General features: G+C 46.1%; 2 protein-coding genes across 2 annotated transcripts; one reads left to right on the forward strand and one right to left on the reverse strand.

The window, feature by feature from the left end:
• The first annotated feature begins 131 nt into the window (after window positions 1-131).
• CTC1 (CST telomere replication complex component 1) lies at window positions 132-21644 on the forward strand. The gene is given in 25 exon segments (XM_033053391.2): window positions 132-308; window positions 385-527; window positions 1990-2236; window positions 3090-3286; window positions 5089-5233; window positions 5603-5905; window positions 6070-6110; window positions 6112-6196; window positions 6517-6743; window positions 8231-8402; window positions 8488-8688; window positions 8923-9049; window positions 9247-9361; window positions 9705-10164; window positions 10498-10587; window positions 10870-11013; window positions 11200-11270; window positions 12662-12771; window positions 13098-13263; window positions 13487-13573; window positions 13656-13815; window positions 14288-14352; window positions 14588-14750; window positions 14892-15018; window positions 21168-21644. Coding segments are annotated over 25 exon segments (3828 nt in total). The 5' UTR covers window positions 132-287; the 3' UTR covers window positions 21329-21644.
• Window positions 21645-24416: 2772 nt separating this feature from the next.
• VTCN1 (V-set domain containing T cell activation inhibitor 1) lies at window positions 24417-26650 on the reverse strand. Its single transcript, XM_033053392.1, has one exon. It carries the CDS (start codon window positions 26255-26257, stop codon window positions 25580-25582), a length of 678 nt encoding a protein of 225 aa, XP_032909283.1. The 5' UTR covers window positions 26258-26650; the 3' UTR covers window positions 24417-25579.
• Window positions 26651-27135: the final 485 nt, after the last annotated feature.

Genomic DNA, 27135 nt, shown 5'->3' on the forward strand with positions numbered 1-27135 from the left:
GCTTTGCCGGTGGTGGTAATCGATTTGTGATCTCCTCTCGTCCCTGTCTCAATCCGTGAATCTTTCGCTTTATTCTCTCTCCCCTGACCACTTGCGGAAGGGAGTGGTAGAGCAGCGCCGGTGGGCGCTTGGCAGCGGCGCAGGGGCATCCCAAACCGACACGGAGCCGCTCCTCGCCTCGCCGCCTGGAAGGGGCGGGAACAGCCGGCGAGCAGCGGCGGCGGCGATTGGACGGAGGGCAAGAAGGGGGCGTCGCCGCGGAAACGGCGCTACCCACGCGGGCTGTCATGGCGGCGCCTGTTGCGGCGGTGAGTGAGGGGCCTGGGAGCTCCGCGCCCTTCCCGCCGCTCGCCGCTGAGACCCCGCTTCTCTCCTTTCCCCCAGGAGGAGCAGCGCTGGCTACAGGCAGCTCGAGACTTCCTTCGCCGGGCGCTCCCAGGGCTGGACGGGCAGGAGCCAGCAGCGCTGGAGGCGGTGCTGCGCTGCCTGCGGAGCGTGGGCGGCGGGACGCTCCCGGTCGGCTACAGGTGACAGAGGGAGGAGGGGAGGGGAGGGGACGGGGCGGGATCTGGTGCCGGTGCCCACGGGAGCTCGGTAGGGCTCGTTCGTGCGCGATGCCCGCCCCGGATGCTGGCTGTGGGAGAGATGTTGTCGAACATGGGTAACCGCACGCATTGCTTTGGCCTTGGTGCGCTCTCGGCCGCCCTTGCGGTGTGATTGAGCCGGGTATCTGCCTGTCTGCGGTAGGTAGAGCGTGTAACTAAAGCGGGGCATCTCGCTGAGGCGAGCTGCCACACTGTGCAGCGTTTGCATGGCAGCTTCCCGGTTGGATCCTGCTGGTCCGCACAGGAAGATGCTCCTGGGCACGGTCTGCGAACCTGTTGGCCAGCTGAGCTCAGCGTTCGAGTGTGCGCTCTTACGAAAGGGGGGTCTAGGATAACATGGTCCGTATTTTAGTTGATAAAATGCTTTTGGGTGCTTACCATCATGAAAAACATTCAGCTTATTGAGATATATCACATTGTAAAGTTTGGCTTGTCTAGATCTGTTTCTTGTTCCGAATTGTGGGAGAATTCAAATCTCTGGCATGCCCAGCTTAGAGAAAAAAGGTCAGCTGGAATTGATTAGGTATTTGTGACCTTTAACTAATAGTTAATAAACATAGGGGTTTGGTCTTTCACACTAGCTAAACATATCTCATTTGAGCCGTTTTTTCCCCATGTATTTCATTACATTTAAACCAGACTTTGGTTTATATTCAGGAGAATCTATAAAGAAAAGTTGAAGGTAGTTGGTGTTTATCTCCTGTGAGGCCAGTGGTCTGTTTATGAGCGGTGTGCTACATCCACAGCTAAGTACCAAGTTCTGGAGCACAAGGAGAGGTTCTGTTTGCTTCTGTACGTGATAACCACGAACCAGTGTCCTGCTGTAGTTCTGGTTTCTCTCAAAAAGCACTCAGCACATTTGACAAAAAGACGAGCAGCACTGTGCTTTTGTGTATCATGGGTACCATATTATTCCTGGTGTTGCTCTGTTTCTGAAGATGGAGCAGTTTCAGCGAACGGAATTTTCAACTAATCCCCCGTTCATTTTCCTGCAAAATGCACAACATAAGTACCTGCATAAATTTATGTCTTCTGATCAGTTTTTCTATATCTAATTACTATTTATTGCTGATTCAGATCCATCACTCATCTGCACTAGTTTCTTTCTTCGAACTTTTGATCCCTGACTAATCAGGTGAAACTCTTCAAATTCACACCCTTTGAATTTGATTATGTTCTGCTACTGAGCAAATGGGTGTTGTGACTAGAGCTCCAGTTTCACCACCTAAAAGTGTCAGTGAAGCTCACTGGAAACCTGTACCAAAATCACAGGCTGGAGAACAGTTTGTGTTGGGTCTTTCAGTGTTGATATTAGGGTACTTTGCAAACTGAATTCATACATCCTGCTGTATTCTTGCACTTTTTTCCTTACTTTTTTTTCCAGTTTCATCTCCATCTCTGACCTACAGCATCAGCAGTACATACCGTGCTGCAGCCACCTGAGCTGGAGCACTAATGAATTTAAGGAATGGTCTCATCAAGGACAAGGTGCTTTACCCATGCAGAGCGCTATGCCAAGGACTTACCTGATCCTGGTTGGCTATTTAGCAGATGGAAGACAAGAAAACAAAGAAAAACTGGTAGATGGTTGCCTATACGTGAAGGACAGTACTGGGATAATTCCATGTGAGGTATGTCCTCGGTCTGAGGGATTCTGTGTTTATTCCCACTTCTGGGGCAGTGTCACAAACCACCAGGGGCTTCAGATGTTCTGCCAGAGTCTAATGAAGGAAATAACACATCTCTGTAACAGGGAGGGAAACAGCAAGCTCACATTCTGGGCAGAGGACAGAACATGTGAAATGTGCCGTTGCTAGAAGAAACAGTTCTGTTAAATTCACTACAGTACAAGGTCGCCTGGGAGACCTTCCCACTCTTTGCTGAATTCCAAGTAGTGGAGCAGAAATAACTTTCTGGAGGGCTGTACTGCGTCTTCAGTGATGCATTGATGACGCATGTTAAGGAAATAATAGCTTGCATGACAGTTGACTTAAAAGCCTCCTGAAGGTAATTGCAAGTGGAGTCGAGATACAAATAACCCCTAGAGTTGTGATGGCAGGGCACTGAAGTTGTGCTTTCCAAAGACACAAAGTCTAGGAAAAAGTTGTATTGATAAGAACTTCTAACTGAAAACACAGGGGCAAAAGAAAGCAGGCAAGAATTTTAGAAAAATAGTCTGAAAATAACTGAGCCTTGAAGTGAATTAATTATCACCTTTCTGTGAGATTGTGACTGTAACCAAGAAGTGCTAAGCTGTAGTGCTCAGCAAGTCTGATCCAGATTTGCATGTGGAAGGACAGAAGTTCTCAGTGAAAGGTAAGAGTGGGCAGGAAACACTGCTCTCATGTAGTGATGAAGCCTGGCAGTAGGACAGGAGTTTGTGATGCAGGTGTGAGGGTGTATTGATAATGAACACTGTAAGTAGTGCTGAGAAAACAAACTGAAACTCATCTCAAGCTTCAATCTCGTTATCTTTTGGTTTAGCTCTTGCACTTTGAACTGGAGTGGCTGGAGTCACTGTTTGTCTTCCCAAGCTGGTCATATATACCACAGACAGACCAGAGTGCAGCAGGGTACTTGGAAATCCTGGTGGATCCAGTGCCAGTAAATACCCCCAAGGAAGTACTTTACAGCATTCCTGTCACCTCCCCAGTGTCAGCTGAGCCACTGCTTACCTCCAGGTAAATACCTGCTGTGCCCAACTCCATCATAGCACTGTTGCTCTGGCTTGGCAGGTAACATGAAGAGCACTTGGCTTAGAAAGAGACAAATTCTATTTCTGCCACATGTGGAAGCATAGCAACGAGTGGTGGGAGTAGAAGTTATATAACAAAGCCACTTTTCTTTAATCATCTGCTTCCCAGGAGTTTATTGGAAATTTTTATTCTGTAATTTGAAAAAATAAAACCAATTTTAAGTATCTCTAGATGTAATTGAAATTATAGAAAGAATATTAGAACAGTTTTGATTCAACCATCTTTGAGGCTAAAATTCACTCTTGCTTAGCTCAACCTTTTTTTGAACCTCCAGTGAACCAAAAGTATAATTGAAAGTAATCAGTAATCCTGTATTGTATTATGATGTTAATATGTGCCACTAGTCGAGTTTTTATCAGATTACTGAGATAAAAGTGCTAGTGAAGTGTCAACTGGTAGAAGTAACTGTGCTTTAGTTTACAGTACGTGAAAATGAGCCCATGGAATTGAAAATCTTACTAAGTTGATAATTTCAAGTTGTGCTAGATCATGTTTTATCTTCTTGAAGAGAGACTTGTTGGTGTAATTTAGTTGCAATAAAATGTCACTAATCGTGGTGCTTAAGGTTTTTTTTAGTTATCTTTTGTTTTGATTTGGTTTATCTGCTTCTAAGAAAGTAATTTTAAGCTTAAGTGTTTGATTTAGCTCAAGAGACCTTTCTAAACAAACTATTTCCATATTTCAGTATGTGTTCTCAGGCTTTTAACATAAAGCTCTTTTGTTACTGGCTGATACCTGACCAATTTTCCATGTTACAACAAAAATGTTACAGTGAGATGCTGGTACTGCTGTGTCTCTACTACTGGTTGGGGTTTTTTTAAAGTCCTAAAGTTAGATAATTGTTTAGATGTTCTGGAATCAAGAATGGTTCAGAGTAAGTGGTATGGTTATATTCAAATCCAGTAGGAGCTGAATGAAAACTACCAACATAAATTTTTTTGAAATTACTTTTTTTTTTTAAATCTCTTGAAATGTAGGTTTGAAACAATAAACAGGATTGATTCAAGAAATATCAGCTCTCTTGCGTCTCATCTGCTTTCAGTTTTGCTGCTCTTTCACTCTGTGTCAAGTTTATTAGAAAGACTCTTCAAAGATTGAAACAGATTTTGCTTGTTTTGAAAAAGCTCTTTTTTTTATAAAAAAGTGTCCTCTAGTGTGCCATCTTCAACCCTTAATAATTGAACTTTTTATCAGCTGCTGCATTAGTTTGCCCCATCTCTCTCGCCTCTCATCTGCTTTCAGTTTCGCTGCTCTTTCACTCTGTGTCAAGTTTATTAGAAAGACTCCATTGTTGCTTTCAGGCCTCTTGTTTATAGGTTTAGAGCTTCCTTAGTGTCATGTTCAATGGACCTACAAATCTGAGTTCCGTTTTCTGCAGAAGAATTGCTTGTGACGTTTTTCTTCTCCTTTAGGCCAAGAATTAGTTTCTTGTTTGTGATAAAGCTTTTCATAACCTGGCTGTTGTCATGGAGTGTGTGAATTTGTTATTCTGTTCCTTCTGTCTTCAAATACTAAAATGTTGAAGGGATTTAGTATAGAAAAGGTAAAGTACAACTTTTGTAGCCAAATACTGTTTTGAAAACCTCTCTGAGGTATTGACCATATTACTTTGCTGGATCCCTTATTCCCAGCAAATACGTGCTGCATATTTGTTTATTTTGGTTTTGGAATAGTTTTGAGCTTTCTTTCATCTCTGGATTTCAGTTGCCTCTTCAATTGCCCTCTAGGATTCCATGTAAGAAAAGATCAAAGCTTACTGTAGCGGGGGAATTGACCAGACTCGGGCCTCTCCTTTGTGTTCACCACAAGACATTCTTCTTTTTGTTTCTGAAGTGCTTTGCCTCCGCTGTTTGTGTCCCTGTGCTGGTGCAAGTAAGTCCTTGGAATTTTGCTCACAAATCCGCTATCTGGATCTGTGTGTGTGCTAGCTAATTAATTCTTTGAAGCTTGCCATTGATTTCCCAGTTCAATTTATTATTCGTTTTACTAGTGCTATCTTTTTAATTGCATCCAGTGTACAATAGTCTTGGTATGTAAGAAGTCTAGTTCTGTGCCCTGCAGAAATACAATCCTTCTCCCTCATGCAGTTGCAGTATCCCTGAATGTCTTGCAGATACAGCCCTTTTGCTAAAAGTGTGAGGCAATCCTGGAAAAGGGTTTTTTGGGTGGGATTATTTGGGTCAGGAAGAACTTTTTTCACTGGAGCTGATGCTGATGTTGCTTTTGGTTTCTCTGCTCTAGAAACCCAGCCAGCTGCTGTGGCATCGTGTCCTCCAGCTGGGTCACAGGTATACAATCACAGGCCTGAGTATGTCCAGCCTGAAGAAATCTGGACAAATGATGTTCGTCACCAGTGTTTCTTCCTGCCTTCTGCCCTACTGTGCAGAGCAGGTGAGGGAGCAGCCACTGAGCAGTTCTTGGCAAGGCGCATCCAATGAGTCTTCTTTCCTTGAGACTGCTGAGCAGCTCAGTTGCTCCTTGCAACTAGGAGCTGAAGAAGAGATGCCGAGATCAATCAAAGAGTCCAAGATCATCTCCTATGTGGTAAGGAATCATAGGCTTAGCCTTTACCCACACAAGCCCTGGGGTTTCAGCTCCTGGCCCGCAAGGAGCATATTTTCATCATAAGTTTGTTTTCTTACTGCTCAGGCCCGTTAGTCTCTTATAGTTTCTATAGTCCTCTTATTTTCTGTTTGCTTTCTGTTTAGGGATTTATCACCAAAATACTCAATGTCCAAGCTGGTCTCTTTTACTGGATAACAAGTCTGCTTGTGCCTTGCTTACCAGCCACTGCTGAACTCCGCAAGGGGACTCCGACCAGGAGCCTGTGTGGAGGTAATTTGAGATTTGCAAGGTCATGAAGTATTTAGTGGAAAAAAGCTCAGGTCCTGTGGATGACATATGAGTGTGTGGATCAACAGAAGGCTATGGGAACATGGAAATTATTTCAGCAAGTATCTGGAATAAAACTGGCCTAGACTCAGTCATGAGAGTTGATATGATTATTATCTGATTCCTCCCTAAACTGTGCTCAGTGCCTCAGGCCTGATTATAGAAAATCCAGTAGAAAAAGGATTTAAGGTGGGGTGACAGCTCTGGGGAGTGGTGGCAGACTGGCTATCTCTTCTCTTACGCTCTGTGTCTATGTATCCCAGGTCATTGACGTCCACCTCCTGCAGAAGCCTCTGGTGTCCTTCCCTTTCACTGTACTTGGTGCTTGCCTGAGCACCACAGTTGTGCTGAGGAATTTTTCAAGGCTCAGCACCCCCTACCAACCACTGGCCTCTTCAGGAAATCTCTGCTTACAGCTGCTCTTCCGCTTCAATCTTGGAATGCCACTGTACCTCTGGCTGGTGAGCCTCCTGGAGACATTTGAGGAGAGGTGAGGACAATTCCGAAGTCAGGCTATGCCTAAATGTGCTTTGTAGGTTACCTGGGTGTCTTCTAGACCAAAGGATCACAAAATTACTGTGCTTGGACACTACAAGCAGCAATTGCTTCTGGTTTATTGGCCTAAGTAAGCCATTTATCCAAACTTCACATCATGTCCAGTTGCTTGCTACCTTGCCATTGATCTTATGAGAAAAGCCAGTGCACCTTTCAAGTGCAGGTGAGGTAGAGGTCTTGGGAAGCTGCGGTGCTTCAGAGCATTCTACTTGCATAATCCTGCCTGGAATGCTTTGTCCTGAAATACACAAGGACTCTAGGGGTGTCTGCCTGCCAATGTGGTTTGCTTGGCAGATCAAGGTAGACACTGAGGCTGAAGCTGGAAACTGGTGCTATAACTAGATCACAACTGATATAAAGGCTCTTGTGTCCTGTTTGTGCACAGAAGCAGCAGCAGCAGCTGCTGAGCATATCACTTTGATATATTCTTAGTGTTGCCAGGAGGGAGGTAATTTTTTTGAGAGTCTCTGTCTTGGCAGATTTTCCCACCCATGCTTACCTCAGTTCTTCAAGATGGCTTCCTGCTCTCCGTGACGCTGCACTCTGTTTGCAGGATAGCTGTGGGCCCGTTTCTGGGTTTACTTCTGACTTCTGTTAGTAAAAATATTTGTGTTTCTTCTGAAGCAGTTATGGCTGATCATTGTCACTGCTGCCTTGGACTTCACAGTATACACATATTTTGCTCTCAGTCAAGTAGCAGTTTATAGAATGCTCAATGTTCCTGTGCTTTACTGGCACTGTGGAATTTTGACAAGTTACCAATAAAACAGCTCCAGTTTTGCTTTGAGAATTATGCTAGCTATAAGTTCCGGGTTTTATTATCTTTTCCACTTTCTTTAAATGTGATTGCTCAGTCCTGGTACTGCTTAAAATTGTTCCAGTGAGTGCTATCTCTTTTCATTTGAATTCACTTTTTGTCCTATTTTGGCTGACAGTGTGATCACTTTCAGCCATTCAAAAGCAGTAGGTTAAACTTATGAAATTAATTCTACATGAGGAAAACATTGGAATAAGAATAGTCTGTGGCTGTTTTTGTGGTTTTTTTGCATTCTGTGAAAGAAAGCCAAGTGTTCCTAATATGAGTAATTGTATCAAGCCCCAAAAAAAAGGCATGGAGATCCATTTGTGTGGCTTAGAGGGAGATTATCTTCATGTCATTTGTTTTTCTGGCCATTTGAGTTTTGAGATTTTACCAGTCTGTCCATTTCTGTGGATTTTCCTGTTCCTTGTCTGCCCAACATAATTTGCGTCAGCGTTAAATACTCTATTTTTTAATCACTTCATGTTTCTTGTGATCTCTTTAGTTCTTGTCCTATACAGCATATTCACTCAAAACAAGCAGAAGGAGTTCCTGACTTAGATACAAGACTCATTAAAATGCAAGGACTGCTTGTGGTTTTAGTGGTCATAACCTTTTTTCAGGTTCTCTTGTTTCTTTGGGCATTGTCGACTGCTTAGCTCTATGCACCAAAAACCTGGAGCTGCTGAAAAGTTCCTTGTCCCCCTTCTGCAAGCTATGGTGCCAGACAGAGAGGAAGCAAGAGATATTTATAAAGAAATTCTATCAAAAAGACACCAGTGTCCCCTGCAGAAAGTGAGTAGATGTTCTTTGAGCTCTTTCCTGTTTGTCTGATGGGATAAAACTCAGCTGATTCATTCTTTCTCTCTTTTGTTCAAAGTATTTGACTCTGAACCCTCCATGCCAGGCCCCATCTCTGTCTGCAGTTTGCCGTGTGGCGGAACAGAAGAGCTGGGAAGGCTTCAGTCCATCACAGTTGCTTTCCCCCTTGGAGGCACAGCATATGGGCACCCAGGAGCTGAACCGCAGACTGGCCTGGTCCTACTGCACACTCTCACCAGAAAGTTTCCAGCCCCGGGTGGTAAGTGCCTCATTCTCTTCCCTGTCTCTGCCTTGAGAGCTCCTGGTTCTCACCATGCCTTCCAGCACCCTGTCCAGTGCATGCCTCTTCCTCCTGTTAGGGAGTGACACTGCTTTTATCACTGTGGTGTGTTGAAAACAGACTGAATTTGAGTTGCTGCTACAAGCACTTTGATTTATGGCTTTCAAGGATCAGAGTTGTATGATACTCTTGGCAGTGTCCTTTCTGTTGTAGATACTCTTGGGTGTATTGAGGATCTCCTCCAGGAGCAGTTCCCTCCAGCTGCAGGACAAGAGCAGCACACTTCCCTGTGTGATCTCCCATAAGGATGGTATCCCCTTTGCCCAGACTGCTCTCATAGGTATGTCCCAATAAAATGTATTTGAGTGCTGAGCTTTTGTTCTTCTGCCTTCCATCTCTATAAAAAGGAAAAAGCGATGTGTGGAGATGCTGAACTGTCACTGCCTGACCTTGTGACTTTAAAATGAGGGTAGTGACCTTATTGGTTTTATGTTCTCTTTTTATTTAGCTCAACTCTTTTCTCTGATGTGTTGGCAGGATCACTCTTGCAGGTGGAAAACTACCAGCTTGTAGTGGAGAGATTCCTTAAGACTGATTTTCCCTCCTGGGAACACCTAGAAAATCTAGAGCATGTGAGAGAGAAAAAAGCTAGGTGAGTCCCTTTTTTCAGTGTGCGGGTAAATCATCACTTCCAGTTCTATGAGTATTTTGGACTATGGTAAGCCTTCTTACCAACACAGCATTTCTGTGCCAAAGCAAGTGTTCTTTGCTATTTGCACAAAATGAGCTCTTTCTCAGCAACAAAGTCACCATCTCTCTCTTGTTCAGGGTACATGCAGCCTGAGAGCTGTCCTCCCCTTCCGTCTTTCCAACTGGTCCTGCTGAGTACCTGTGGGGCACTCACCAGATGTGTTCTTCCCAGATAAGCAAGCATTTGTTTTGGACAGCCACGTGTCAGGAACTGGAAGTTTCACTGTTACCATTTGTCATTTCAGTGTCTATGTGCAGTTCTACTTTGAGGATGTCCAGGTTCTCCATGCTGCTGAAGGACAAATCCAGAAAGGCCTTAGGAGTGGAAACAGCTCCTCTTTGAGGAAGAAGAAAAATGGCAGCACAACATCTGAGCTGGAAACCCCAGAGGCAAAAATGCTGAAACTGGAGGATCCCAAGGCAGATACTAGCAGAGATGGGAACTGTCAGGGCGACCAGAGCAGCACCAGAAAAATGAGTTGTGTATCTCACCTGTTCTTGGTTACCCAGAAGGAGGGTCTCATGTCACGTAATTACCAACTGCCCGCAGAAGATGCAAAGGAAGCAAAGGAGCTGCAGCACAGTTTCCAAGCCACAGTGCTGTGGCTAGGCAGACCACAGCTCTGGAGCCACCCCAGAAAAACTGGGGATCTATCAGAGCTCGAGGAGACTGGTTGTGATGGAAAAGATGTGAGGCAGCAAGAAGTGAGGCAGCTTTCGGGTGTGGTTTGATAAGTCTGGGAGCTGGCTCCTTAGTGAGCCTGTGTGGTAATTTAGTATCAATGGGAAAGTATTTTTTGTATTGGGTACAGTTGTGTGTTTGTGCTGGCAAATTCCTTCTTGCACCCCAACCAAGATCATCTCCTCTGTGTCACCTTCCTGTAAATGCATCTGCCTTCTCTTGCTCTTGGTGATGCTAACCTTACTTCTCAATCAAGACATCCTCTGGTCTGGGCTTGCTCTCTTTTTACTGTATTTTTCATTCCATACCTAAGAGTTCTCATCACCGTCTCTCTCTCTCTCTCTTGTCCCCAGCAGGCACTACTGCTCTTTATGGGGAAGTCTCTGCGATGGTTTCCGTTCCTGCACATGGATGGACTGTATCGCTTTGTTGTGCCCTGCTGCTCGGTAAGAGAGAAGTTGTGCTGTACTCTCTTGGACACTTTCGCTGAGCTGCATGTGGGAGTCGAAGGAGTCAGAGGGTGGCTAAGCTGTTTTTGAGGTTTGGAATTTCCTTCTGTCTTTCCAACAAACTGATTTCATTCTGTGTTTGATTAAAATTCTCAGCGCTCTGAGTTCAGTGGGATTTTTTTTTGTTCTGTAAACCATTGTTCTTCACTTTTTCCCTATATAACTTTTATCTCCTTCCTTCTAATAGTCTTCTGTTTTGCCTTATCACTCTTACCTCAGGACTTGGAAGTATTTGACAAGCTCTGTTTTCCACCTGTGCCAGCAATGTTCCTGAGCAGGCCATCCTGCCCACTGTGCCTGCTTGTCCAAGATAGCTGGCACTTAGAGCATGAGACCTGGATCTCCTGTCTGCCTGTGCGCCAGGTATGCAGTGCCTTACTGCACAGGGGTTTCACAGGCTCCTTGTACATTTCTCCAGAATTAGCTAGACAATTATCAATACAGAGCATCTTGTTGATGAAACTATTCTGCTCTAAGTTCCATCAGAGGCTGCTGCTGGTTTGCCTGTAAACTGCAAACTATCTGAAGCTGTGTCTCCCTCACTTCTAGCTGACAGCCATGTCAGTGCTGACAGGTGTGGACCAGAGAACTGCCTCCATTCCAGAAGTGCTTAGCAGCAGGTACGTTGGTTGCCCCAAATTACAAGTGACTGTGTCTTAGGAAATAGCTCTGTGGTAATTTCATTGGGAAGCACTGTATTAAACTATGATTAAATATCCACCCTAGGAATGTGGTTTGAAAAACCTGTGTGCAAGTAGTTCAGACTTCTCCCATCCTGGTTATAAAGGGATTGTAGGTGACAAAACTGCAAAATGGTGTCTAGAAAATGGTTCATCTACTTCTGGTGTGGACTAAGTCCCAAAGGTGTCTGGCAAATTCCTGTCAGAAGTGGAAACAAGCACAACAGGGAAAATCAGACTGAATGTATAGGATTTTCTTGTTTTGTTTCAGATTACAGTAATTTCATGACTATAAGGCACACCCTTTTGACTAAAATTTTCCCCCGGACCCGGAAGTGCGCCTTATAGTCCGATGCGCCTTATCTGATGGACAAAGTTCAGAAATTTGCCTACCTGGAACTGAGAGCTGCAAGCCGCGGGGGGAGCTGGCAGGGCCATGGCTGCCAGGTGGAGGCGGAGCAGAGCAGCGGCGGGCACGCCCCAGCCCCGTGGAGGCGGGACGGCCCCTCCACAGACACGCCCCAGCCCCGTGGAGGCAGAACAGCCCCTCTACAGGCACGCCCTGGCCCCATGAAGGCGGGACGGCCCCTCCAGAGGCATAACCCAGCCCCGTGGAGGCGGGACGGCCCCTCCAGAGGCAACCCCCGGCCCCGTGGAGGCGGGACGGCCCCTCTACAGGCACTCCCTGGCCCTGTGGAGGCGGGACGGCCCCTCTACAGGCACCCCCCGGCCCCGTGGAGGCCCCTCTACAGGCCGGGTACAGGCAGGCCCGGGGGCCAATGACTGCTGGGTTGAGGCGGGGCCTCGGCCAGAAACCACGTGGGGGGAGCTGGGGGCAGAGCCTAGCTGCAAAAAAAAGTGTGCCTTATAGTCCGGTGCGCCTTATGGTTGTGAAATTACTGTATTTTAGTGTATCTTGCTCAAATAAATAGAAAGCTTAGAAGTTTTTCTGTTCAAAGCATGTTCAGTCTGGGGTGATATGCATGTACACTGGATTTTTCACCAGTGCTTTATGAAAAACTGTGTTTGCTTGGCTTCTTCCTCTAATTCAGAAAAATAATTTGGAGTTTAGCAGATAGGAAGGCTGTAATGCCTCACCCTTCATCTTCTGCTGAGCCTGAAGCAGCAGAAAGCAAGGCAAAGGGCCTCTTGTTCCTTGGAAGGGTAGGCTGCAGCAAGCTGCCCTCAATCCAGTAGCTCAAGTGGTCAAAGGTGGGTTCCCCAGAAACTGGGCTTAACCAACAGTGCTCTGCTTCGTGGTAGTCTTGTAGTTAGGCCTTCTTCCACTCCCTTTGTCTTCAGGCAAGATAAAAATCCTGGTCTGGTCTCAGTTTCACAGGTTCCCTTGTTTCTTTCTATGGTGAGATCATGGAGAGGACATTGTGTGCCTCTCCCAAGAATGAGAAGCCACCTGTGATCCTTGGCCTTCCAAAGCAGAAAGGTAAGATTGAGGCAGCCTGTTGAGAAGCAACAAATTGCTTCTTGCTTCTTTTTGTTTCAGAGCCAATGCACTTGGCTAACTGTGCTGCTGTGCCTGGGAATAGTGGAAGTATGCCAGGATGTTGTATCCTGTTGCATGTCAAAGGGCTTGGAAACTGCACACTGTGTATGTGGAGACAGGAATGGGAACCCAGAAGACCTGGGAGGTGAAACAGTGATAGCCTCATTGTGATGGGAGGAAAAACCCACCTAGCAGGCCCAACTCAGTGACAGCCAGGCTGCCTGTGTGAGTGAGCTCATGGTCTTTGTGTTTCTGTGCCTCCTCAGGGACTCTGCTGTCCAGGGACCACAGCGTGAAGCTCAGTGTCTCAGCTATTCCAGGTTCCCCTGATGTGATGGACATTTACATTACTGCCACCCATCTGCAGCATCTCTGGGGTTTGCTACCTGGAGCCAAGTTCCTCTTCCAGAACTTGGAACGCAAGATCTCAAGGTGCTTCTGTCTTTAGAGCCCTGATCTCTCTTACTGTCCTTGAAACCATCTCTTAATCTGTGGATTTTCCTCATCCCGTGTCCAAACCTTCATGTCTCCCAATTCCTTACCATAAATTATTTTCCTACCATGTTAGAAATAAAAATCAGCCCAGCCATCCCAAGAAAACTGGAGTGTTTGGTTTCTGTGAGCTCTTTCTGACATTTGCTCTTTCATATTGCAGATTCCATAATGTTTATTGCGCATACATTGCCTCCAGCTGTGTGAGCATTGTATCTTTGCCAGCTTCTCACCTACCTTTTCCTTCTGGGTAAGTGTTGGGTCTGGTCTCATGTTAGTGTCCCAAGAAAGGCTTCTGTGTTCCAAACTTCTCAAATTCCTATTTCTTCTAGTCTTGCAGGAGAAGCCTCATCCCCCTCACTAGTGTTTCTATCCAGCTTGAGACCTCAGCTGCAAAACCTGGCCCGGGCTCGTATTTTATGCCACTTGTCCTGTGTACTGACTGTGTGCCTGCAATGGATTTGCTCACTTTGCAGCTGTATCTTCAAAGAGGTATTCAAGCTTCCACAAACATAATTTGAGAGGTCTTGCAGATTTTTTACTCTCGCGCATCCTTTGCTACCATGTAGAAGAAATAAGAGTTCCTATCTCAATTGCAATCCCTGTTTTCCAGTGTCTGAGAAGGACTTGCTTATTAGAAAGGGACTAAGGTGATAACTGATTAGAAGTATGTATCTGATGCCAGGCAGGCTGGCAGGTAGGACTGGGAGTGAAGTGAGGACATGGAAGAGGACAGTCCTACTCTGTTAATGTTCTGCTCTTCTCATGTTCACTGCTATTGGGGACCAGCACCTTGCAGCAGGTGATTTTTCTCCCCATATACACTTCTCCCAGCACACTCACTGGAAATGCAGTGAAATTCTTTACACCTTTGCACACTTAATTAGGAAAGGGTTAAAATAAGCGGTTGCCCTTTCCTTTCTCACATCATCCATACATAGCTGTAACTTTGTTCTTCCTTCAGGGGAGGTGCACCCGACACAATCCTCCGTGTCCATCACAAACAGGAGTGAGGCAAGCCAGTGCACGGTAAGTGCTGCAGGGATTGGGTGTGGGAAGAGGTGGGGACAAATTACACCACAAACAGGAAGGGGAATATCATATCAAGGATGGGATGTGGACACAATAGCAAAGATGGAGTTATCACATCTGAGATATGAAAAAACTCTTTACTGAGAGCTGTTGTCTGGGGTGTGACCCTTGTGAGGGAACCACGCATTGTCCTTCCCTCCCTCTGATCCCAACCTGCCTGCTCTCTGCATAGGGTGCTGGTGGAGGACGGAACAGGTGAAGCTGTGGTGCTGTGCAGGAACGAACATGTGGCAGCGGTGCTGGGCCTGAGTCTTCTTCAGTGGGAAACTGTGCAGAACTGTGTGCAGAGCAGGGGCAGTGTGTGCATTCAGCATGGGGAAGCTCCTGGAACAGGGGTAAGTGGGTTATTCCAGCAGCAATTGCAGTCTGCTGGGCTCAAGTCTCAGCTGGACAGGACTTCCCTTTGCTCCAGGTGTTCCAGAGCCTCCCTGCCTCCGCCTGAACACTCCCTGGCAACACACTCTTTCCTTCCTCAGTGTCTAGAGGAACTCGAGGATCTTGTTGCTTCTTACCTAAGGAGTCTCTGCAGAAGTCCTCTCATATGTCGGCCTATCCTGTTGGAATTCAGCCTAGACAGGAAGCCGTCCAAGATCCTGCAGCCTGGTAAGCAAGAACTGCTGGCTTTTCTAATACTTAGTGTGGGAAGGAAGGGGGAGGAGGCATCTCACCAGCCTGGGAAAGGAGAGATGCCTTCACTGCCCACAAAGCAAGATCTTCGAAGGATTTTCCTAGAATTTTCATTTCTGTAGTGCAGAACTGTGAGGTTAATTAATCCAGTGCTCTTAGGCACCAAACTTCGTCAGGTTGTCTTAAATGAGCAAAGCAGCTAATAGTTGCTAAAAGGCTGTTTATTGCAAAAGTGCATCAGTCTCAAAAGGCACAGGCACAGACATTGAAGTCCATGCTAAGTTTTGGCATAGAGTCCCAAATAGAAGCGGAAGCTGGTCTTGTCAAGGTCCTGAGAAGCTGATGTTGCTGCTGCAGCTCCTATCTTCTTGGGTGTTGAAGATGATGGTGAGCAAAGCAAAGTAGAAAAGCAATGGCAAAAAGCAAATGGCAAAAAGCACCAGATCTCCCCAATACATACTCTCCTATAGGATTTTTCCAACAAGCTAAGACAAACTCTGACCACGACTTCTTAACCTATTAGAATTCCAGTTTCTTAATGCACTAGAATACATATAAACTAAGCATATGACCTATCTTGTTCTATCTGAAAAACGTAAGCAATATTTTTACTAGAGCTCTATTATGTCTAAGCACTGTTTAAAACCATGTTCCTGGAGCCTCCACTGAAAACATTACTATGTTTTTCAAAATTCACTAGAACTTGCACTTCTGTCCTGGCATCTAAACCTTTCACTTACTAAAAGCACTGAAGCTCATTCTAAAACTTACTGACCCACTTTTCCCAAAACTTAAACTTACACCTCTACTTTATGTGTGAGTGGCTTAACATACTTCAATCCATCCAAAGACTTTATTTCAGTCCCTGCACTCTGATTTCTCTCTGAAGAATTCAGAGAGAGATCTGGCTCTCTGACTCCAACATCTTCCCCCTCTTAAAACCATAAAGATTCCCTTAACAGACTTTATTACTCATCTGTCAAATGCGTGGAGGAAACAAGGCACCTATGATTAACACCAAAAAACTTTTTCACCCATGAAACAAACCATCCAAACTCTACCATTCTATGACTCATGTCACTTGCAGGCTACTTGGCCTATTTTCTCCTCTTGGCTGGCCCTCTGGTAGCAAAGAAAGTCATCCTTTTCATCAAGGTCTGACATGGCATGTGTCCCCACCACTCAACACCTACTGGCTTGCGTCCAGCAGGGGAGCTAAAAATCTTCTTGGTGGCAAACACAGAGGCCAACCCAGTCTTGCCCTTGACTATTTCAGGAGGGTCTTGGGGAGCCCTCTTCCTTTCACCTGGTAATCAAAGCAAACTTCACCTGCTTAATTCAGTAACAAACGACTATGACAAAGCACACACAGATTTACAGTAACAGTATAACTACAAGGATGGCTGAACAAGTAAAAAGAAGTATTTCTGGGATTGTGTTGGACAGACATATGGTATTTAAACTTAATGCATTAACTAAAGTTACTTAAGCATTTACTTTAAGTTGGCTAATTGGCGAATCTGTACTACTGAAAGCAAAAAAAGCATAAGCATAACATATAATTGAACCTCATATTTTCCTTAGACTCTTATCTAACAAAAAATTCTACAATACTACTGATTCCCCCACTTTTTAAAAAAAAAAAAAACCCAAGGTTCACAATCTTTTACAAGTAAAGCAGAAGACATCAGGTGCAAGTTGGAGTCCCTGTGCAATTCACATCTATATGTCTCCCTTTTACTTATAAAATGACCAGTGTGTTCTTATATTAGGGTTACAGTAATTTCACGACTGTAAACCACAACCACACCCTTTTGACTAAAATTTTCCCCCGAACCCGGAAGTGCACCTTATAGTCCGGTGCGCCTTATATAATGGACAAAGTTGTGAAATTTGCCAACCGGAAGTGTGAGCTGCAGTGGGGGGGCGGTGCCGCAGGAGGGCCAAGTCGCGAGGGGGAGCGGGTGGCCATGGCCGCGCAGGGAGGGACGAGCTGCCGCCGGCCCCGGCCCAGGCAGAACAAGAAGCCTGACTGTGCCGCCCCCGGCCCAGGCGCGGCTGCAGGGGGAACGAGAAGCCGGGTGGTGCCGGCCCCGGCCCAGGGGGAACGAGAAGTGCAAGCCCGCAACAGCCCCGAGCCGAGCAGAGCCCGTCTGGCGGCGGCCTCGGGGCAGCGGTGGCGCAGCACGAGCATGCCGGCATCAGGGCCGCAGTGGCGCAGCCTGGGCTGCTGGGGTAAAGTGCCACAGCGGTGCAGCCCGGGTGGCTGAGGGAAAGCGCGGTGGCGGCGCTGCCTGGGCAGCTGGGGGAAAGCGTGGCGGTACAGCCTGGGGCTCCTGGAGCTGCACGGGGCCGCCATAGTGCTGGGGTGGGAGTGCCGGGCCCTGCACTTGGGGCTGCTACGCCAATCTGTGAAAAATGTTTGCAAATTGAGCACCTGCCAGTAAATTCCACGATTGTGGGATTCCGTTACTAATTAGTTACTTTGTTGCACGCGGCACGGATCTTTGCGGCAAAAAAAAAAGTGCGCCTTATAGTCTGATGCACCTTATATAATGTACAAAGTTGCGAAATTTGCCGACTCTCAGAGGTGCACCTTATAGTCCGGTGCTCCTTATGGTCGTGAAATTACTGTACATTTCTCACACAGAGTTTCACATTCTTCGCTGGAATACACCTGTACAAATATGGACAAACTCTTTGTTCCAAATTATTAGAGGAAATGGACCTTCAACAATACATGTAGTTAAACTAGAAACTTACAATCAGCGATAATTTAGATACAACACTCAAGAATACTTTAAATGATAGACATACATTTATAAAATTAGATAATTATCAATCCTTGAAACACTGTGTCATTACGGAGTCTGCAAACAGCTGACGAGCTTTGATTCAGTGAGGAATTAGATGATCATCTCTAGACAATGAGCATCAAATTCACCCTAAAATTAGCTTCAGCTGCCGTATTGATAGGGTCAAATTGCAAAGTCAAAACGACTGGAGTATTATTTTGATGCAGAAAACACCTGGATTTACACAGTTTCCCTTCCAGGTAGAATTAAGGCCTGGCCACTGCCTAAATTCTGATTGGAAGAGAACTCCCTGACATCTTTCTTTAAAAAACAAGACTCTTAAGAACAAAATTACAATTAAACATTTCAGGGTAAGAAAGAAATCAAATTCCTTCAGTAGCTTGTTGTCCTGGTTTTGAGGACAGATACTTGCCAAGAAAAGGCAGGAGCTCCTCCTGAGATGGAGCATGTAAACCCCCTCCCTCCTGATTATTTTGGAGTCGGGGACTCTCGGGCCAAGATATGGGGGGAAGGAATAACAGCTCTTTACTAATATATTTAACCAGACAAACGGAAACAACAGCAGCTATGAAAATTAACAACAAACAGAACGGTAACTTAGTTCCAGTCCTTTCTCGACCATAGACACTCCCTCCCTGCTCAGTCCTGGTGGTGGGGGCAGGGCTGGTCCCACCTAGGTACAGAGAGCTTGGATGATGTCAGCAGTGTCCCAGGTGGGAGAAGGGGTGGAGGAGGGACTCCCTGCTCATCATATAGTTCGCAGCGCTCGGCTGTGTGCTCGGAGGTAGCAGTCTGGAGTGGAGAGGCGCCAGTGCAGTGTGTCATAGTGGAGGACCTGGCTCCTGGAGTTGAGAAAGTGCGAGGTGGAAGCGAGCAGCTCCCTGGACATCTCCCTCCGACCCTGCTGACGACAAGGGAGAGAGCGCCCAACCCCACCCAACTCTGTGTCCCTAGAAATCAGGAGCTAGGGTGCAGCCCAACAAGCTTTCTTAGCATTATAATGGGAAATTCCACAGCGAGAAAAAAGTAGGGGAACAAACCCCAACTCCAAACACTTGTTCTCTCTGGAGTTTTTCCTCAGGATCAAGATGCCTTGAACACGGCAGGCTGCTGGAATGCTTCTGTAATAACTGGGGAAAACCGTAAGACTAGCAATTCAGAAGAAACTTTCAATGAAGCTTATATAATTTTCTTGGAACTCTGAAAAATACAGTAATTTCACAATTATAAGCTGCACCATTTTGACTAAAACTCTGGTCCGAACCCGAAGTGCAGCTTATAATCAGGTGCGGCTTATATATGGACAAAGAATGAGAAGTTGCTGTTTTAGTTTGGAGGACAGGTTCTGCTGAGAAAGGCAGGAGCTTCTCTTTGAAATGGAGAATGTAAACCCCCTCCCTCCAAATTGCTGTAATTTTGAAATCAAGGGGCTTTCAGGCAAAGATGTGGGAATTAGGAATAACAGTTCTTTACTAGGGAAATTAAAATAGAAATACAGTACTACAAAGAAACAAACCCCAAACCCCGACAAAGTCAGAGTACAACCTGGCACCCTGTCAGGCAGATTGGTAGCAGTCCCATTCCATGGTGGCTGCAGTCCTCTTGCAGTGACAGATGTGATTTAGTTGAAGCAGTGGTCCTGTAGAAGGTCAGTTTCCCTTTAAAGGTCCAGTGGTGATGTGGAGAAATCCAGTTTCCCTCTGGAGTCCAGTGGAGAAAGGGGCTACCTTAGTGTCCCAAAAGCTCTGTTTTTATCTTGGTAAGAAATGTTGGGCTCTTCCCCCTGGCTGGAGCAACTTCCAATGGGATGGAGTAATTTTATCAGTCACACAGTGGAACTCAATGGGCCATTAGCAGAAAATGACTCGCTGGAGGAAGGATGAGTTGTGAAAAGATAAAGAACAATGCCCCGCCTAGTTTCAATGAATGGCCCATTAGCAGAATGTCTCCTGTGGAGATAAGGATCACTGCCCCCACCCTCAACAGATGGTGATAGAATAGACACCTTTTATCACACTCTGTGTTGTAACCCAAGACAGTTGCTGACACCCGGACATGCGACTTATAATCAGGTGGGGCTTATAATCATGACAATACAGGGTCAGGTCATAGGAGACCTGCTGAAATAAGAGAGAAAATTAATAGAAAGAAAACAAAGGAATATTAAATTTACTTAACTGATTATACATTTGATTCAGGGGCATGCCTAGAGATTTTCTAAAATTTACTTGGAATATTGAAGGAATTCAGATTAAACAATAAAATAGAAATCAAAATCATTCCATAGTACAGAATTCATACTCTTAATACAATGGCTTTGAAATTAAATATGGAAACTAAATTTGAGCCTTAAAAATTGAGCTTATAGAGAAATACTGTTCTTTCCAGTATGTATAAAGGAAATTAATTTAATTTTAATAAAATTTTACTGTTTAAATGATGGTCCTGATTTATGCTCGTGAAGCATTTCATTGATAATTTGAGAAATGTAAACTAGAAATCTATTACAGTTTGGTTTGAAGGGAAAGCTAAAATACTGATAATAAATCTGCGAGGCATAAATTTGCATAAAGTTTTTTCTTTAAAGAAATTAAAAACTTATTAATTCATAAGGGCATTGCAAAGACTTAGAAGCTGCTGTGTTAAAAATAATTAACTATAGGAAAATCAAAACTTAATGTAGATATTTGGATGAGTGTCCACTACTATTTAAGTCGTAACAAATCACTAAATATAGGTGATGTCTATTCAAATTGAATACAAAATGTTTTGCACCTGCATTATTTTAAAAATTTCAGCATAAAATCGATCTTTTGGAGAACAATGCAGAAAACGAACACCTTTAACTTTACACACAAAAACTGTAAAAATGAAGCTAAATCTGATATCATGTTCATGTCCCCTTGGTCTGTTTGCCACCAACAATGTGGTTAAAAGCAGATCTTGACGTTTCCCCACCCCCTTTACCCCTCACCAGAGGATGCTCTGCAGTGGTGACTGTTTCTGGCTGTCACATACACTTCCATAAAGGCAGGTTGCTAATACTGATAGAGGGTACAAAACTCAGTGCATCAGCTCTGTGAGCACAGAGTTCACAACGTTTCACAGTGTAGAATGTCTGTTTCCTCCAAGTTTAGAGGGGTACTGACAAAATGCATTCATCTGCCTATATGCTGGAATCATTCATCATGCTGTACTTTGAGGTTTAGCAGCTGCTGCGAGACCTTCCCTCCCCCAGTAGCTTCTGCAGCTGTGGGTTAGAGCAGAGCCAGAGCCTGAGTTGTTACCCATTGTATCCTTCCCCTGCAGCTCCCCTACAGCTGCGGAATTTTCGCTGTGGTGAAATGGAGTTCGTGTCACAAGCAGGGCCTCGTCTGAGCCTGCTGTGCTTGAAGGTGGAGGAAGTGGGACAAGATGCCTTACACTACTTGAACAGCCAGAGGATGGGAAGGACATCCAGTTCCTGCTGAGTGGGAGCCGCTGCTTAATATCTCTCCCAGTGGGAGAGGAATTATGCAAATACCTGCTGGGATGATGAGCTTTTTAAATCTCCTTTCCAGTGGGAGCGTAAGCCTGTGAGCACAGGGTGAAGCATGCAGTTAAGCAGCTGCTATGAGTTGTGGATTTCCTGAAGGGTCACTCTGGGGCATTGTCAAGCAGTGATACTGGGCTTCATTTTGGAAGAGAGCTGTTCAGTGCTCTTGCCTTGGGCCTAGGGCGTACAGTGTGTTGTGTGGTAGTAGTATCTACTAAATAAAGCTATGAAAATATTACTTAAAAACACTGTATCTGTTTTAGTATCTATTTTAGTATTCAGATTTACTTGCTATATGGTGACCGTTAACAAAACTATACAGTTCCCATAGCGTATGGTCTTCTTAACCTAACTGAAATTATTAGAATTACACTTTTTAAAGCATCTCCTTCAAGAAGAGAAGGAAGTGAGTAAGGTGCTGTTTAGAGATTATATCACGGTACTAAATGACAAGATTATTTGAGCATTGTTTTGCAGTTTATGAACAGCAGCCTGAACTTTAGGTGGGGCTGGTAAGAAGAGGCAGGCACTGAGCTGTGATGCAGTCAGTGGGTTTATTGAGCATGAGTGAAGTATCTTCCCTCTCAAGGCCTGCTGTCCACTTCTGAGACCAAAGTTTGAGTGGCACAAGACCTGATAGATGCCACCATTCCGTAAAGTTCCAAGACTCCATCCTAAAAAGGTTGCCAAAATAGCTTAAAGCAGAAGTTTCTGCAAATGTTGCCTTGACAGCCTTATTTTCTGTGGGTGCTTTCTGCAAAACAGAAAAGATTTTACTACAACTTACTCTCCACCCTCTAGAAAGAAAACAAAACAAAAAAAACCCAACCCAAAATACACTATCTCAGCCTGATGACAATGTTGACTGTAAGCGATAAGACAAAGATCTGATCTGGTTAAAAAGTGCAACTGAAAGTAGTCCTGTAACATGAATAACACACTAACAGAAATAGATAGGAAGTACCAGATAACACTTACTTTAAAAATAAAAAGGGAAATTAGGCTTTATTGTTTTATCTGGATTTAATAACTTTGCTTCTGAATTTGAACCTTCCAGTAGTATCTTACTAGCATCCTTTTCCTCCTCATACTGTATGTTAGTTTTCTGTCTGGTGTCTACTTATCTGTTTCTCTTTTATTTTACATTACAAATGCAACCATCAATCCTCATACAGGGCTTTAGATGTGGTTTGTCTTTACCATGATATTCCAAGCCTCCTGGCAGTTTTCTAACCCATCACTGTTCTGTCATTCACATCTTTTTCGGAGGGGAGTTTTGATTTTAGCATTCCGAGAAGATGAAGGAGATTAACTGGCTCTCTTGTATACAGTTTTATTAATACAGTCAGAGAATCACAAGCAAAGAAATGGGTGAATCAAATCTTTTGGGGGAGTTAGGATTTGCTTGCTTTTAGTACTCTGAAGGAGCAGTTCTCAGCTGTACTGTGGTAAACCCTTTTCCTGTTTGCGTCTGAACTTTTGCCCATGATCTGAGTTCTGGTCACTGTGTTAGATCAGTCAAGGGAAACATCTTGTCCTGCAATCAGAACTCTTCCTTTATACAATTCTCCTTATCACATTCCTTGTTCTCTTTGTGAAACCAAACAAAGTGCCCTGTTTTTGATGTGGGTGAGAAATAATAACACAGGAAAAATCAGCTACAGTAGTTTCACGAATACAAGCCGCACGGATTATAAGCCGCACCCCCGGTGCCTCGACAATGTTGCTGTCTTTGTCAAAAGATAAGCCGCACCCCGAATATTAGCCGCACTTTCGTTCGTAGCGAGAATCCGTGCGCAGTTTTCACAAATTGGCCAATTAGTAACAGGATCGCGGCATAGCGGGCTTTACTGGCTCGGGGCGGGGCCAGGAAGGCTCGGCCCACTCATGGTTGCCGACGGGGCCGGGTGGCCCAGCTCAGTGCCACGGCTCGGCGGGGCTGGCCGGGTGGTGCTGCCGCCGCCGCCGGGCTCGCTGGCCCCCCTCTCCTGTCAGCACCGCCCTGCCGCCGCGTTCGCTAGCCCCGCCGCCGGGCTCGCCGGCCGCGCCGCGCCGCGTTCGCTAGCCCCGCCGCCGGGCTCGCTGGCCGCGCCGCGCCGCGTTCGCTAGCCCCGCCGCCGGGCTCGCCGGCCGCGCCGCGCCGCGTTCGCTAGCCCCGCCGCCGGGCTCGCCGGCCGCGCCGCGTTCGCTAGCCCCGCCGCCGGGCTCGCCGGCCGCGCCGCGCCACGTTCGCTAGCCCTGCCGGCGGGCTGCCGCCGCCACCGCCGGGCTCGCCGGCCGCCCCCTCCCGTCTGCACCGCCGCCGCGTTTCCTCGCCCTGGCCGGCACTGCAGACCCCCGCACCGCCGGGCTCCCCCACCCTGCTGGCCCCGATTCTGCTGGGCTTCCCCCGCTGCCAGGCAGCCCCACCCGCCGGCCTTCCTGCTTCTGCCATGCTCCCCTGCACTGCTAGCCCCAGTTCTCCCGGGCTCCCCCGCCCTGCTGGCCCGGGCTCTGCCGCCCCCCTGCCCCGCCCTGCTGGCTCAGGCTCAGCCGCCCGCCCCCCACACTGCTGGCCCCGCCTCTGCCAGGCTTTCCCACCTCTGCCGGGGCCGGCCGGGCTCCAGCTTGGCTTGGGGCTGCCGCGGGCTCTCACTTCTGTGTTGGCAGCTTTTAGAATTTTGTTAATGTATTAGCCGCCCCGGAATATTGGCCGCACGTCCGGGTTTCCACCAAAATTTTGGTCAAATTGGTGCGACTTGTATTCGTGAGATTACTGTAATTTCATGTTTGTGCTACTGTGTGCTCTGGAACTGGCAGGAACTGTTAAAGTCCTCAGCCCCAGAGGGAGGAAAGCCTGAAGTGAGTCCTGCCATCAGTGTAGCTGTAATAACTGTTCTGTGTGGAAAGACAGACATATTTCTTTCAGCTGATTTTCTTTAGCTCATCCTTTCACCAGTTCACCTCCAGGTCCTACCACCCAAAACCAAAGCTGATGAATACTGAAGGCAGCTGTCCTGTGCTTTGGCTGTGTAAGCCTTCCTTATTCCAGATCTGCAGAGGATTGCTCAGGCTGGCAGCTCCCTCTAACCATGTTCAAGGTGTCTGTAGTATTTACTGGAGACAGCACACCGTACTGTGGAGTTGTGTGAGTAAAGTGGGAGTGAGCAAGCCTTGTACTGTTGCAGGTCTTGCAAGCAGGGAGGGAGAGGAAAAAGCCCAAAGCCCTTTTATGGCTTTGCAGCCTTAAACTGCAGCCCAGGTCCAGAGGGTGCACAGGAAAAAGAACAAGGGGACAAGTGAGAGCTGAGAGTTGATGGTGCAAGAGAAGGATCTCTCTGGTTGCAGAAAGTGATAGGAGAAGCCTGTGGGAAGGACAAGCCATGTGTCCCACCTAAAGATGGAGATGGGGAAAGGGTGGGCAGAGGGGAAAGACACATTCTCCCATTCTGGCAGGCTTGGGATAGGTTTGCTGCTGCAGCCAAACTCCCAAAGAGGATCTACGTATTTTTTACATGTATAAGCTTACCTCCAGATCCAGCAGAGTTTTCAATTGTTTTTTAGAGCTTTATGTTGACAGCAGGTATGAGGGAAGCAAAAGCATCCAGTGACAAGCTGGAAAGGAGTATGAAACTGCCTCTGCATTCAGGCTCAACATCTGCAAGCTGGTCACCTTTGTAACACTGAAATCTGTAGCAGAATACTGAGAGGCTACCAGTACAAGAACACAGCAGGGAAGGTGAATAAAGTCTGTATTCCTTCCCATTTTTCTGCATATGGATGAAAATAGACCCTGCCTCTTCTACTGGAGACCAGTTGCAATGAAGTCCTACCTGTAGAAACATTACGGCCCTTCTCATGTAGAACAGGAGAATATACTTGGGACCTTTGGAAAGTTTGATTTTCTGTGAGTAAAATGGCCTTTTAAATAAAGAGATTAGGCTAGAGATAGAGGAATTGTCATCAATAACCACTAAAGGGGCCTTTTGGCTTGGTACGCTAATTGGATCTAAGATGAACTGGCTAAAAAAAGTGTCAAAAGATATGGGGTTTGGTTGGTTGGTTTAGTTTTGGTTAACATACCAAGCAATACACTCCTTTGAAGTGTGTCCCACTTTCTGGTCCCCTAGCAGTTCTGTCCCCATGCCAAGGTGACAATCAGTACCATGAGAAGCATGTGAGATAGCAGAAGCAAACACAGACCCTTTCATTCATCCCAGGAACAGACAGAAGTGTTTGGATTAGCCATGCTTTCAGTCCCTTCCCTGACTGACACAGCTGCTGGAGAAACCCTTTGGTGCACCAGGAGCAATGTTGAAGCTCTTCTCTCCCCGACACCTGGGGTCTTCGGGTGCTGTTGAACCCTACCTGTCACTCTGATATTGCTCATAGCATTGGCAATGCTGTTTTCAATCAAACAGGTGTAGATGGCATTAGCAGTGGTATTGTGCAGGAGGGAAACCACCCTCACAGTGATGTTTTCAGGGTTCAGCTCATAGCTGGTGTTGGCAGCATGGGGCAGGTGCTCCCCAGTGTAGGCTATCCAGTGCACGGCAGGGAAAGGGAACCAGCATGGGGCTTCGCACTGCAGTGTGTCCCCATGGCTGCTGTTCTCCACCTGCACCATGGGGATGCTGGAGGCTTTGGGAGGGAAAACAGGGAAAGAGTCAAAACAAGGCAAGTGATAGGAACTGGGCGGGAAATACCCAACTGCATCTACCGTTCCAGGTATTTCTAGGCTGCTTGCACAGCACTGCCTATAGTCAAGCCAAAAAACTGCCTCAGACAGAGCTCTGTGCAGGCTGGGCCATGGGAGGATGACTACAAGGGATCTAAGGACTCCTAGGACATGGCAGTCCAGCTTGACAGGACCTGCTGAGGTCATGACACAGCTTTAATGTCATTTATTCTTAATAATGGGGGAAAGATGATTCACTCTCTCCACTCACTGAGAAGGGAGCCTGACCAGCACCTACAGCTTCACAGAGTTGCAGAATCGTTGAGGTTGGAAGAGGCCTTTAAGACCAAGTCCAACTGTTAACCCAGCATTAAGTCTACCACTATACCATAACCATAAATGCAAGTATTTTAAATCTCTAGGGATAGTACTTCCCTACTTCCCTGGGCAGCCTGTTCCAGTGCTTGATAACCCTTTCCATGAGCAAATATTTCTTAATATTAAATGCAAACTTCCTCTGGTGCAACTCAAGGCCATTTTCTCTTCCGAGCAGTCCCCTGCAGATCTGGAATAAGGAAGGCTTACACAGCCAAAGCACAGGACAGCTGCCTTCAGTATTCATCAGCTTTGGTTTTGTGTGGTAGGACCTGGAGGTGAACTGGTGAAAGGATGAGCTAAAGAAAATCAGCTGAAAGGAACATGTCTGTCTTTCCACACGGAACAGTTATTACAGCTCTTTCTAATGCGTTTTCTGTGAGGATTACTTTAAACATCCAATCAAGCAGCACAAAAGCAGACAGATTCACAAGGTTTCAAGGAGGGATGGGGGACAAAGTCCCTGTGGGCCATTTGCAACCCTCAGGCTTGAACCAAAACCCTCTTTCATCCATCAGTCTCAACATGAGGTGACCACTTGGGAGGTGACTTGTTATTACAGCTGAATTCATCTCAGTGGAGGATGCTGAAGACCTCATGGTTTCCAGATCTTTCCTCAAGGACTGACTCTTGTAAATATGTAATTTTTTACATAACTATGATATCAGAGTTTTGTTGCTTCGGTAGTAATTTTTAAAAACTGAGTACTT

The sequence above is a fragment of the Catharus ustulatus genome, chromosome 2 (genome assembly GCF_009819885.2).
Source record: "Catharus ustulatus isolate bCatUst1 chromosome 2, bCatUst1.pri.v2, whole genome shotgun sequence".
Lineage (NCBI taxonomy): Eukaryota > Metazoa > Chordata > Aves > Passeriformes > Turdidae > Catharus > Catharus ustulatus.